A 13,749-nucleotide genomic window follows, 5' to 3' on the forward strand; every position below is an offset into this window, starting at 1 on the left:
ACCACCATCTCCCGGAAGTGACGCCATCTGGGGGGGTGGTGCTCGGTGGCGGCGACGCGCGGCCTGGGCTCGCGCTGGGCTCCGCGCGCCCCCGGCCCCCTCTATGAGGCAGAGGCCGCGGCGGCCGTTAGCGCTGTCGCTCCGGGGGCCGCGGCGGGCGGGGCTCCGGCGGGGCCCGTAGTCCCCACCCCAGCCCGGCTCCCAGCCGCCCGCCCTCCCTCTTTCCGATGCAGGGGGCCGAGCTCCGGGATGGCGAGGCGGCGGCGGCGGCCGCTTCGTACCGCGTCCTGAGCCGCCTGCTCGGCTATGGAGAGGCGGCCCCCGAGCCAGGCCCGCCGCCGCCGCCCCCGGGCCATGGCCCTGCGCCGCCACCCTTCCTCGCGCGGCCCGGCCCGCGGGGCTCCAGGCCACCTCAGCTGATGGTGTTCCGCAACGTGGGTCGGCCTCCGGAGGAGGAGGACGCGGAGGCGGCCCAGGAGCCGGGACCCTCGGAACTGCTGTGTCCCCGGCACCGCTGTGCCCTGGACCCCAAGGCCCTGCCGCCGGGGTTGGCGCTGGAGCGGACCTGGGGCCCGGCGGCTGGACTAGAGGCGCAGTTGGCCGCTCTGGGGCTCGGGCAGCCGGCGGGGCCGGGGGTCAAGACGGTCGGCGGGGGTTGCTGCCCGTGCCCGTGTCCCCCGCAGCCGCCCCCTCCGCAGCCCCAGCCGCCTGCTGCCGCCCCGCAGGCCGGGGAGGACCCCACGGAAACAAGCGACGCGCTGCTGGTCCTGGAGGGCTTGGAGTCGGAGGCAGAGAGCCTGGAGACTAACAGCTGCTCGGAAGAGGAGCTCAGCAGCCCGGGCCGCGGAGGAGGAGGGGGCGGCCGGCTTCTACTGCAGCCCCCTGGCCCTGAGTTACCCCCGGTGCCCTTCCCGATGCAGGACTTGGTCCCTCCCGGGCGCTTGAGTCGAGGGGAGCAGCCGCAGCAGCCTCCCCCGCCGCCGCCTCCTCCTGGGCCCCTCCGGCCACTCGCCGGCCTTTCTCGGAAGGGCTCCCTCAAAATCCGCCTCAGTCGCCTCTTTCGCACGAAGAGCTGCAACGGTGGCTCTGGCGGTGGGGATGGGGCCGGCAAGAGGCCTCCTGGAGAGCTGGCTGCTTCAGCTGCGAGCCTGACAGACATGGGCGGCTCTGCGGGCCGGGAGCTGGACGCGGGGAGGTGAGACCGGCTCGGGGGCATTGGGGTTGGCTGACAAACTTACTTTTCTCGTTTCATTTCCCTTTTATTCTACTGCTAAAAAAAAGATCCTGACAGTTCTTAAGATGTGGCCTTCATCAGGAGGCAGAGACTTGGGGCTAAAGGTGGTAATATCGCCCAATAGGTCAGAGCTGTTTGTGGGAGCAGCCTTCACTCCCTCCCACCCCCACCCCGACTTCTCAGCTGGTTAGCATTTCTCTAGTTGGGCGATGATTTGAAACCACCCCGCCCCGGCCCAGCTTTTAAAGTTGTTTCAAGGTATGTGTCTACCATTACCCCTGGCAGGAAGCTTGCTGGAAAGGTGTGGCCTTTGGGGCAGAAAGTTTGAGTTTGACCACCTTGCTTATTCTTTCTGTGTACCAGCAACGCACCCCCTTCACACTCATGCATGCAAATGATGTGACAGGCTTGTGTAGTTGTAGGCCAGCAGTCAACTGGGCATCTCTAGTCAAAATTTTAATGTTTTCTTGATTGGTTTCTTAGACATACTTGATATCTCAAGCCTGTGTGCTAACCACTGTGAGAATAGAAAATAGCCTTGTTCTCAAACCTGTATGAGAATTCTAAGTATGGTGTGCATGCATACTCAGTCCTGTCTGACTCTTTGCCCCCCACCAGGCTCCTCTGTTCATGGAATTCTCCAGGCAAGAATACTGGCATGGGTTGCCATTTCCTCCTCCAGGAGATCTTCCCCACCCAGGGGTCGAAACTGCATTTCTTGCATCTCCTGCATTGGCAGGCAGATTCTATACCACTGGGCCACCTGTACGTGAATTCCACCCCAGCTGATGAAAGTTCCAAACTTAGGCATAGATTTTTTTTCTGCATTTCTGAAGTGCAGACAGCTCTCTGACATCCAGTGTTAGATTTTCTCTTTTGGTAACTGCCATTGTGGTTTGCACTGCTGAATGGGTTCTTAGAACGTTTGGAATTGGTTTTGGTGCAGCTCATGTGATGGATTCATGAGATGCACCAGTGGCCACAACCCAAGGCTGAAAAACAGGTAGACAAATTGAGAATTTTACTATGCACCAGAATCACGTGGGGAGCTTTGGGAAAAGATCAGATGGCCCCAAGATTTGAATTAAAAAAAAAAAAAAAAAAACTCCCGCATATGATCTGGACTGAAAATCACTCATCCATGGACTTCTCCTTTCAAAGGATCTTTACTCCAAGAGGAAAGTATGGGGTCACTTTTTTGTTATTCTTGTTGGCTGCATGGCCTGGGGAATCTTAGTTCCTTGACTCAGGGATGGAACCTGTGTTCCCTGCAGTGGAGTGTGGAGTCCTAATCACTGGACCTCCAGGAAATTCCTGGTCAGTTTGATTTTGTTGTCTTTTCTGAACACCTTGCCAGTGTCTCATCTTGGGATCAGATGAAACCTAAACTCCCTGAAGAAACCAGTAATTTGATGTGTGTTGTCCCTTCAGGTAAACGTATGTTTCACCATTTGCCTCCCAATAAACTCATGCTGGGAGCTCAGGTCTGAAAAAGCGTGTGGCTGCTGAAGCAGCTTTTTTCTGGTAGAGTCTGCATTCGATGCTCCACTTAGCGGTGTAGATGAAATTTTCATTTGCTGGGGGCAGGGCAGGATTGAAGCTGTGGGTAATGACCTAGGATAGATTGCTAATTTTCTTGTGGTTTGTCCTGCCTTTGTTCCATATTGATCAGGACTTGGTCTAAGATTCCAGAGACACCAAATATGAGGTGTGGCGTGAAATTAGCTGCAACGTCTAATAGATTAGGAAGAGGAAAAGGCGTATAACATTATACAGTTTTTGCCTTTGGAAACAGAATTCAATGGTCACTGGCGGCTCTGTCATCAACCCTCACGCTAAGCACAATACCGATTTCTCCTGCAGAGCGAATTGGTCTGTAGCTCTGCAAAGAAGCTGAGTTCCGGGCACTGGAGAATTACATTTTTTGGTCCAAGAACTTTTTCTGATGAATTGGAGAAGAGCTAGGCATTCATGTATGAACGTTTGGTTGACTGCTCTTAGGAGGCAGCATGTTGTACAGAGAATGTGAACATCTGGATTCCATGTAGGACTCCGACATCACCTGTGAGATGCAGGCCAATTTTGTTTTCTTCACGCTTCCCTCCTTTTTTAATCTGTAAAATGGAAGTGATTCCTGTCTTGTTCCTGACCTTATAGGAATAGAGTGAAGACAAGAGAAATTGAGATGGAATATATTTTTTGCCTTTGGAGGAGAGGTAGTAAAATAGAACTGGTGAAGTTTTTAAAAATGCTTAGGATTTGGTACTGTTAGATTTTCTCGTTAGCTTTTCCATAGCTTACTATGTGCCAGTCTTGCTGGCAGTCTTGCAGCTGTGAGAAACTTGATAAGTCTGGCCAGGGTAGTTGTGATTTCTGTGGATCTACACCTCAGTAAGTCTGCCCTGTTGGGAGGAAGGATAAGTTTGAATTTTTAGCTTGTTCTCTTGTTTCGATTGGTAGGACCTGGAAGCCGTGAGAAATGTCAGACCTTTGCCAGAAGGTGTATGCCTGCCTTCTTATTGTTGGTTGGAGTTAATTATGAGTCTCTGCAGTCTTTGCTGTATAATTTGGGGCTTTTGCAGTAACCTCTAGGCATGATTCTCTTTGCTCTTCTCAGTATTTGCCTTTCCCACAGCTGTCACGAGAAAGTATCTCCAACGGGCTTTTTTTTTTGGCTGTGCTGGGTCTCCATTGCTGTGCACCAGCCTTCTCTAGTTTCAGTGAGCGGGGGCCACTCTTCGTTGCAGTGCGCAGGCTTCTCATTGCTGTGGCCTCTCTTGTTCCGGAGCACAGCCTCTAGGCTTCAGTTGTTGTGGCTTGTGGACTCCGGAGCACTGAGTCAGCAGTCGCCTCAGGGTATATGGGATCTTCTCAGAGCAGGGATTGGACCTGTGTCCCCTGCACTGGCAGGCTGCCTCCCAACCACTGGACCACCAGGGAAGCCCTCACGCCGTTATTTTAAATTTTGTTTATTTTTTTGGCAGTGCTGCATGGCATGTAGGATCTTAGTTCCTTGACCAGAGAAACTAACCTGCACCCCTGCGGTGGAAGCACAGAGTCTTGCTGAACCACAAGGGAAGTCCCCCGATGGTCACTTTACAAGGCTTAACAGTTTCCATATTTTAAAAAAAATTACTTATTTATTTGGCTTCTGTCTTTAGTTGCGGGACACAAGAATCTAGTTCCTTGACCAGGGATTGAACCCAGGCCACCTGCAGTCTTAGCCACTGGACCACCAGGGAAGTCCCTCATATTTTAACATTAAGCAAGACTTTAGTTCCTTTCAGATACTTTGGAGTCTGCTAAGTTGGCCTTCCTGGATACACTGAGTCTTAGGTCCTGAGGTCTAGTATGAGTTAGCTTAGAGAACTCTTGAAGTGAAGGAATACATGGGCTCACCAGCTAATCAGGTTTCTGTTCTGGAGAACTGGGCTAGGCTGTGTAACACACATATGTTGAAATTCAGAGAGCTGGGCTTGATGCCTGTGGGCTTCGGTGTTATATAGGATTGCTATTTCAGGAAAACCAGTGAAGTTCCCTTGTCTGGTTCACATATGTTTAGCTGATTGTCTTCCTTTGTATTTGGTGAGAAATAGCATTCAACCCGACTTTTTTTGAAGCATTCCATAATACACATTTGGTTGGAAATGGGTACCTTGTTCATTTCTCAAGGTTTTTTTTTTTTTTTTTTTTTAAATCTTACTTAACAGTTGAGGCTATTGCTGGCAGTCTTCATAGTTGTGAGGTGGAAAAATGGAGAACAGTTTTGTAGTGGTTTCCTATCTGTTTGTTTGGGGAAAAAGATACAATTTTGGAAAGAGAGGCTGCCTTGGCATCAGTTTGGGGCCCTGCTGTCATGAATAGACCTGGCAGACATGAGAAACCCTTTTCTCTGTTTTCTTGAGTCTTTGGGTCTAAGGGAGTCTTTTTGAGAAAGAGCATGACATACTGAGAGAAAAATGATTTTATGGTGTGGTGAAGAGGGTCTGCCTTTATGTTTAGGTTTTGGGTCCATATTCTGTTGATCTTTTCAACTATTTTTCCATGAAGTGGTTGTGGTTGGCAGCTCTGTTTTGGAATGAGCAACCTGGCTTTAGAAGTCTCTGTCCATTTGAGTCTTGTGTCTTTTACTCCTTTACATTTTGCCCACTGACATCATTTCTAAGGTTTTAGACCTTCGGCTGCCCCTCTGGGCTTTTCCCTGGAAGTTCCCTCCATAGGTTCTTTAGTTGGTTTATGGTGGAGTTTTGGATCTGACCTTGTTGCACAGATGTCTGTGTATTGGAACTAAAAATGAGCACATGGTTTTTGTGCCTGTAGCACATGAACAGACACTGGCTTGTGATGTGTTGGAAATGGCACAGGCTGGCTGACTTGGCATTGTATGCTTTAACGGGGGCAGAGGTAAATTTGCGGCTGCAAAACCTGATATTTGGATCCTACTTTAAAAGTTAGCAAAGGACATGTGTAAGTCTTAGGACACTGTAGAAGGGATTTATGGACAAGAGAGAAAGAGCATTACTATGTCATTGTTTGTATTTTAGGTTTCAAGGAATTTGAAAAGTGGCCAGTAGTTATATCAATGTGTTGTCAGCCTGTCTAGTCTAATGTTTTTAACTCCTTTTATCCCACAGATCTGTTGCCATTTAATTAGTAATTTGCAGAACGGAAGTGGACAGAGACATCCTATGTCTTTGTTACTCACAGCACAAGCAGTGCATAGCTGACACAAAGGACTGCTAGCCGCAGAGAAGACCTAAGGTCTTCTGCTTGCCACCTTAGGTATAGCCCACCATGTCCTACCCGACATCACCCTTCAGGTCTTTCTGCTGCTAAGATGCAAGTGGTCTGCTGGCAGAGTTACAGTGGCTTAACTTTGTACCCTAATGCTTGTCAAGGTGATTTGGGGAGAAGAATAATATGGGAATGTCGTATAGAAGGGTTAGTTAAAAATTTTATGTGGAGCCATATCATTCTTGTTGCTTTCCAAACAACAGCATATCTAGCTTAGAATGGTTATTTTAAATGTTTCAGATATACAAAAAGAAATTTATAAAATGTATATACTATAATAATAATGAAATGTATATTTAGGTAACCATCACTAAGCTTGACAAAATGTTATCAGTATCTTTGAAGACCCCTGAGTGTGGCTTCCTGATTACAACTCCGCCCTCCCCAGTGTAACCACCATCCTCAATTTTATGTTAATCATTCCCTTGCTTTGTTTTTTATGGTTGTCTAGATTGGTCTTTTCATGGATGACTGCCATTAGAGTGCTCTCAGGATCCTTGAGACAGAAACTGCTTTGGATTTTTAGACAATATCTCCCCAAAGAGAGAAGGAAGCACTCATATTTGTTATTGGCCTGGCAGCCTCTTAGACCTTCTACCTCTCTAAGCTTCCTTATTTGTCAGAAAAAAACCATTCTGAGACCCTCAAATGGCTCTGCCTGGATTTAGAGTCGTATATATTTCTTTTTCTAGATCCTAGAAACTATGATTTTCTTCTTCACAATGGCGGGAGTGGGGAGAAGATGAGCTGGAGTGAGGAGGCCTCGGCAGGACGTGTGCACTGGGTGCTGCTGTTCTTCAGCGCTTGGCGCTGAGGAGCTTCGTCCTCAGGATGGGCAGATGGCAGAGCATTGCAGCTTCCTTTGCAAAGAGGCAAACAGCCAAACGGCTGAGGTGTGAACCCTCTGAGAGGCCAGTGCTTCAGGTTTCTGCTTGCTGAGTTTAATGTATCGGCAAGTTACCGAATAAAAATCAGCTTGGACATTCTTCAGTCTTAAAGTTAATGTCCAGTGGAATTCATTTTCCATCCCAGACCTCTGGAGTGTTGGGACTAAGCTGCAGACTGCCACAAGCAACTTTTATAAATAGAGGGACTGTGTGTGCTCCTGTCTTTTTCTGGTGCAGCCACCTCTCCTGTGTGTGCTGTGGGCGGGGCGTTCACAGTGGGCACGTCATTAGACTTCTCAAGTCTCAGCATGGAGGCGGCTACAGAGGGAGTGTGAGATGGGTCAGGAAAGGGAATCCAGCATCTCAGCTATTTCTGAGTAAGGGCTTCACAGTATGGTTTTGAAATTCTGTTTGAAGTGAGTTCTGAGAAGCACAGACATCTGTGTTAAAACATAAATGCATAAAGATCTTCCAAAGTCAAATAATTCAAAGTAGGATTTCATTTTGGATTTTCTTTGCTTTTCCCCATCTCTTGGTGCAGTTGAAGTTTTATTTAAACCTTTGGGTGAGAGTAATTTTGGAAAGTGAGCCAGCTCTAAGGTGTGGAGTCAGGCATTTAATTTGGCTGTGGATTTTTTTTAAAAAGGCTGATTTGTTGAGATACAATTTATATACCACCTAAAATTCACCTTTTTTTCGTTGCTTGGTTCTGTTAATTTTGACATGTCAAAATCATAACCTCTTCCACAATCAAGATATAGCATATTTTCATCACCTCCACTTCTTTCCCTTATAGTCAGTTCAGTCATCCTGAGGTGCTTAGCACATTTCTAGCCAGAAAGACTTTTATCAGTCTTTTGGATTCCTTTCATTTCATTTCTCACCCAAAACCAGTTGAAATTGGTGCAATATGAAGTTACCTTTGGTGTGTCTTCAGAGATCTGGGTTTTCCAGCTGGTTTGGGAGCAGCATCAAGAACAGGCATGGGGTGGTGGGGAGTCTGTGACTGGCAGCTCAAGAAAGAAGAGGCCACCTTCTTTGGGTGCCAGGCAGATCATCTTAACTTAAAGAGGCTCCCTTGTAGGCCTTTGGCTTTGACTCGTGGCTTGGGGACATTTTGCAAAAATCAGAGGCCTTACTGGTTGAAGATTGCATTATATCCTGTAGTTCTATTCTCAAATCCAAAAATCTTGCCTGGTTCACTTTGGGACCTCCTGCTCCTAAGAGCAGGCCCAGAGGGAAAGCCGGTGCTCTGAAGAGGCACCTATTCAGGTCAAGAGCCTTTCTCTTGGCTTTCCTGTGAGAATCAACTCTGCATCTGAATTTCTTCCCCTAGAAATGGACTTACTAATTACCACTCAAGATGTTTTACTCTTTTAAGGTGATGAGTGTGGAAAGCTCCAAAGAGATTTCTTATTGCTTTGTAGGCTGGTGAATTCTGTAGCCAAATCTATCTAAGGAGTCGCCTTAATTATTTTTCCCTGTTTAAATTTTAGTCTTTAAAGTGTGGTTGACAGTGACTCGGGTTTGCTTTATTTTTCAGTGCATCTGGGATTGAGTGCTGCAGTGATTTGAATGCATGTATGTGCATTCTCCGCCTCATTCTCTGTGTGCTTTCTCACCCCTCAGGAAACCCAGGTTGACAAGAACTCAAAGTGCCTTTTCTCCAGTCTCCTTCAGCCCGCTCTTCACAGGTAGGTGATCTGTTTCTTTTTCTCTAACATCTAAAAGCAGGACTGTTCTGAGACGTGTCAGGAAACACTTGCAGATGCATCGCAGAGGGAGCTGCAGGCATGTCTGCAGTTATTTTCTTCATTCCGTGCCTGCTGGGTTTGGGGTGACACTATTTTTAAGGTGTGGAATGTATTCTTAACTTTGGATGCTTTATAGTTTGAGGTAGAGACTGCTTGCTGGTAATTAGGTGGCCCTGGCAGTTATGCAGGCTTTAGTTCAGGGTCATCACGTGTAAATTAAAAGTAGGAAATACAAATTTATAGGCTCATAGCACATAAAGGACTCTGGAAGTCATACAGCTCCTGTGCCTGCTTCCAAAGGGAGTTCATGGATTATCTAATAAACATGATCCACAATGAACTGGTCTATTTTTAAAGACTTTGGGCAAAGGGGAATCACATGAACTCTTGTCTTACCCATTTTGGGGGCTAACAGTTCTTGCAGCTGTTAAGCGTTCTTATTGGATCTAATTTAAGTCTCCTCATGTAGCGGGGGAACACAGTTGCTAAAGTAAGAAAGTGGTCAAATATCCTTTCACCTTCTCCTTTGAAGGGGAGCTTTTTCTGAGAGGGAAACCTTTTGTTCTGTGAGTCACGTGTGGAGTTTCTGCTTGAATGAGCTGTAGAAAAGGACATCTGAAGCACACAGCCTCAAGTTTCAAAAACTGAGTGCTCCTCACTGGGTGTGGCCGAGAATCCTTTAAACTTAATCCTAGTTTCAAACTCTTTTGGATATTGTGTCCCTTGAAAAAGATGATTACAAGAATTATGATCTGGGACTGGACATTTTCAGGAAAATGTTCAACAGTCTAGTGGAACCCCCATTACTGAGTAGACTGCTGTGAACTGTCAGAACAGGTGAGTTTGGTGCCTGTAATAGGCACCGGTGGAGAAGGAGGTCCTCTGTTCTTAGCCCAAGCAAGGAATTAAAGGATCTTACCCTGTAGCAGAATGTCTTTCTAGTTAGTAGTTGTTTCCCTTTTAAAGTAATGAAACCCACATTTGTAGTTTCAGGTCCCATGTTCTTAGTTCAAAGAACCTTAGCTCTCTTGAATTATTTCCTTTAAGTGCTATACTACCTACAAGCTAGACCTCTCTGACCCTTCTGGCACCCTGGGCTCACTGCATTGCTCTGGGCAGCTAAAGCAAAAGTGAAAGTCCCTCATTCCTCTCTGACTCTTTGAGACCTCTTGGACTGTCCATGGAATTTTTTAGGCCAGAATACTGGAGTGGGTAACCTTTCCTTTCTCCAGGGGATCTTCCCTACCCAGGGATGGAACCCAAGTCTCCCACATTGCAGGCAGATTCTTTACTAGCTGAGCCACAAGGGAAGCCCTGGGCAACTAGGCCCTCAGTAATTAAGCTGTGTGATGAATTCCTAGAAGTTCCACTGATGACTTTTGGAAGAGCTTTTCTGCTTATCTTAGTGTTCAAGACCTTTGTTGGAGGGAAAAAAACAACAAAACAAAACACCACAAACTGTATTAGATTCTGAATGCCCAGTTTCTGGTCTTTTAGAGATATTTGTTACCTCATTTTCTTAACTGGGAAACATTAAGATTCTAGCTAGGGGCTAATTCAGCTTCCTACAAAAGAAAAAGGTGTTGGAAATAACACCCTAAGGGCCAAATTAGAGAAATCCCAAATTCTGACTTGTGGATAAGATCTACCAAAACAAACTGACTCTGCGACCTTCAACAGAAGGTTGATAAAATAGCCTTCATTCTCTGGTGATTCATAAGGAGAGAGGGTAGCTGTGCTGGATGGCAAGGAGTGAATATGGTAGAGAACAGAACTGCATAATGTGCTGGAAAGTAAGAGAAACCATGTGTACCTCCCCCCCTCCTCCCAGTTCCTACTGAGAAGCTTCCTCTAAGCTTACCTGACTTTTGCCTGACTGTGGAAGTAATTAATTATCAGGATTGTAAATGCACTTTTCAGCCTTTGTAGCCTCAGCTGTTAGGAGTTAGTTGATATCTGAAATGGTTGGGCCTCTTAGGAGTGACTATACTGGAAAATCTCGATGTGGAAAGCCCCATTTAGGAAGAAGTTGGGGCTAACACTGGGACCTTTATCTGGATTCAGCGTAACAGTTCTTATATTTTAATGGTGCTTGCTGTCCTTGTCCATTTGGGCTTGTAAAAAGTTGCTTGCCTTGCTCCCTGAGGCAAAAATTAATACACAAATCTGTAAAAATAAATGGTGTGGGTTCCATTTGAATAAAGAAGACTTCTTAAAGGAATAATGGATTTTAAAATTGACTTCTTAGGTACCTGGACTGGGGGGATTCCAGCCGTGGGAGCGTTAGATTTTGCACTTCCTGAGAGCCATGGACCTCTGGCGTCCCTTGCTTGCTCTCTGCCTCCTTTTGTTTCCTGGCCTTGGCTTTGGGCAAGGTGCTACTGTAACACGCTTGCTCCATGAATCCTTCAGGTGAAACAGTGTCACTTGTGGACGTGGACATCTCTCAGCGGGGCCTGACCTCTCCACACCCTCCAACTCCCCCTCCTCCTCCAAGACGAAGCCTCAGCCTCCTAGGTATAGTTTCCTCCCCTCTTCCTTCTTGCCCTGTGGGAGGGTGAGCTCTATCGACCTGTTCTTTGCCAGGAACCAAACAGACTATTGGGTTTCTAATGATGACCCAGTTATTATATTTCTTGTCCCATTCTCAGCACCCCTCTCATCTCCAAAGTGGTTAAATGGGTCTCTTACCTGCATGCTGTAACATCTCCTGTCCATATATTATTTCAATCTTTATTTATTTATAAAGATTATTTATCTTGTTCTGAATCTACTGCCAGTGGGCAGCTTTGGGGATATCCTTACTTTCCTACTTTCAAGCAAAGGAAACCAGATTAAGATGATTGTGGCCCTCTGTGCAAAAAAGGCAGGGTGAAGCTCAGGCCATTTTGCCCCAGAGGGCAGCCTGATGATCCTTTTCCCTCTCCTCTGCCTTCCCTGTGCGCATTCTGTGCCCATATTTCTGAACCTCTTGCTTTTGTTCTCTCTTCTAGATGATATCAGTGGGACGCTGCCTACATCTGTCCTTGTGGCTCCGATGGGGTCTTCCCTGCAGTCTTTCCCCTTACCTCCGCCTCCTCCACCCCATGCCCCAGGTTAGCTTAGCTTAGAGGCAAGACTTGCAAGAGTGGGGAGTACAAAGTGAAACACTTTTGACGGATGGGAGAGATCTATTTATGGAAATAAAAGAACTTAGGAGAAAGCTTAAATCATATCCCCTTGGCTGGACCAGAACTCCTTGGAAATGAGGCCAAGCACTAGTTATTTTAGCCTGTTTTCTTTATGGAGGCAAATCTGATTTTTGGTAGAGATAAAAGACTGTTGGATTTTTTTTTTTTGTCTCTTTGCTACTGAAACTTGTTTGCAATCCTTGAGTCAGTATCACTTAGGAAACTGCCTTAATTTCAGTAGAGTTGAGGAGGTTTAATATGTTGCTGGTTTTCAAAGTTCTATGGTCTTTCTAAGCTTTTAGCATTTACTGCAGCCTTGTAAATAAGTACCAAGCATTCAGTAGCCCATACCTGCTTGACCAGCCCCCAGTGCCCAAGGAATAAAATGAATGAAATCAGCATTCTTTTCTACTTGCCTGACAAAATCTACTTGCTTGGCAAAATCGTTGCTCTTCCTGGGCAAGTTAAGCGAGTCACTATTTCCAAGGCTGCCTTACCGGCACTTCACTTCGAGGTGGGAGAAGTTGGAATCGCTCTAGGCTGGTGCAGGCCCTGAAGTAGTCGCCTTAGTCAGGTTAGTGAGCTGCTGCCTCCCCCTTTCCTGGGGCTAAACGCCCCCACCCACCCTTCACAGCTTACACGAGCCCACACAGCTTTCTGTCCCAGCCCATCCAGCTCTTCCCCACTGCTTTGGCTTCCACCCTTTCCAGCTTAGCTTCTAATGCCTTGCCCGTCTTCAGTTAGCATCTCTGTTTTGGGGGGAGGGAGGGTCTACTTGAGGTTGGGAACGATAAGAGTCAACATGTGACCACCGCGCTCTTGCCCTGCAGATGCATTTCCCCGGATCGCTCCCATTCGAGCAGCCGAATCTCTGCACAGCCAGCCCCCGCAGCACCTCCAGTGTCCCCTCTACCGGCCTGACTCGAGCAGCTTTGCAGCTAGCCTTCGAGAGCTGGAGAAGGTAGGTGGTGCCTGAGGACTGACAGCTTGCCTCCTTTCACATTTTCCTAATTCTAAGCCAGGCTCCCCTTTTATTTTTTTCAGAGGAAGAGTAGTTTCCTTGTTTCTGTATTTACAGTGACAAAACAATATGTTGCTATCATTAGTTCTATGAGATGTTGTAAAATTGAATCTGAAAAAGACATCTGAACCTGGTGAGAAAGGTTATGGAGAAATATTTACATAGTCTAAGCTGACCTAGGTCCCTCATCTTTTCTTTGTAGGGCTTTGGTAATGGAACTGTAAAGTTTTTCTGTTACTTTGGAGGCCTGAAAGTGTGATGAACCCGATATTCATTGCTAATGGTTGAGGCACCCCTACCAGCTTCTATCTACTGCAGTATTTTGGAAATGAGGGGTTCTTGTGGTCAGAGTAATTGTGCTGAAAACTTTGACGCTTCTGTGTTCTAACTCCTTGCCACTTCTTTGATAGTGTGGTTGGTATTGGGGGCCGATGAACTGGGAAGATGCAGAGATGAAGCTGAAAGGCAAGCCTGATGGTTCTTTCCTGGTACGAGACAGCTCCGATCCTCGTTATATCCTGAGCCTCAGTTTCCGATCACAGGGTATCACTCACCACACCAGAATGGAGCACTACCGAGGTGAGAGGTGCTGGCATTTGAAGGAAGCCGCCTTTCCCCTTTGGCTTTTTCTACCTTTGGTATCTGACTTTCTCATTGGAATGATTCACAGAAATGGAAATGTGAGTAGGTAGGAAAATCTCATCACTCAACTGAATATTGATATATGGGCACTGATTTCGATCACGAGAAATATTGGTGGAGATGGTGAGGAGCATACATGTTCCATTTAAAAGTTTTCTCAGCATCTTGTCTCCTAAATAGAGTCTGAAGAAGACTACTGAAGAACAGAATAAAGCCAGTAACACTCTTCATAGCAGGAAGAAATAAC

General features: G+C 46.8%; 1 protein-coding gene across 4 annotated transcripts in view; it reads left to right on the forward strand.

Moving 5' to 3' along the window:
• The first annotated feature begins 7 nt into the window (after window positions 1-7).
• The window catches only part of SOCS7 (suppressor of cytokine signaling 7), a 33,800-nt gene continuing 20,058 nt past the window's right edge, over window positions 8-13,749 (forward strand). The window contains exons 1-6 of one of the 4 annotated variants that reach the window (XM_069543268.1): window positions 38-1,195; window positions 8,545-8,609; window positions 11,082-11,186; window positions 11,663-11,764; window positions 12,670-12,800; window positions 13,271-13,439. In XM_069543268.1, coding sequence (XP_069399369.1) covers window positions 228-1,195; window positions 8,545-8,609; window positions 11,082-11,186; window positions 11,663-11,764; window positions 12,670-12,800; window positions 13,271-13,439 — 1,540 coding nt within the window. In that variant the 5' untranslated portion in view covers window positions 38-227. Of the gene's footprint in view, window positions 1,196-8,544; window positions 8,610-11,081; window positions 11,187-11,662; window positions 11,765-12,669; window positions 12,801-13,270; window positions 13,440-13,749 lie in introns of all 4 variants that reach the window. The other 3 variants (XM_069543269.1, XM_069543270.1, XM_069543271.1) reach the window with 3 other exon arrangements.

This window comes from Ovis canadensis, chromosome 11 (assembly GCF_042477335.2).
Source record: "Ovis canadensis isolate MfBH-ARS-UI-01 breed Bighorn chromosome 11, ARS-UI_OviCan_v2, whole genome shotgun sequence".
Taxonomy (NCBI): Eukaryota; Metazoa; Chordata; class Mammalia; order Artiodactyla; family Bovidae; genus Ovis; species Ovis canadensis.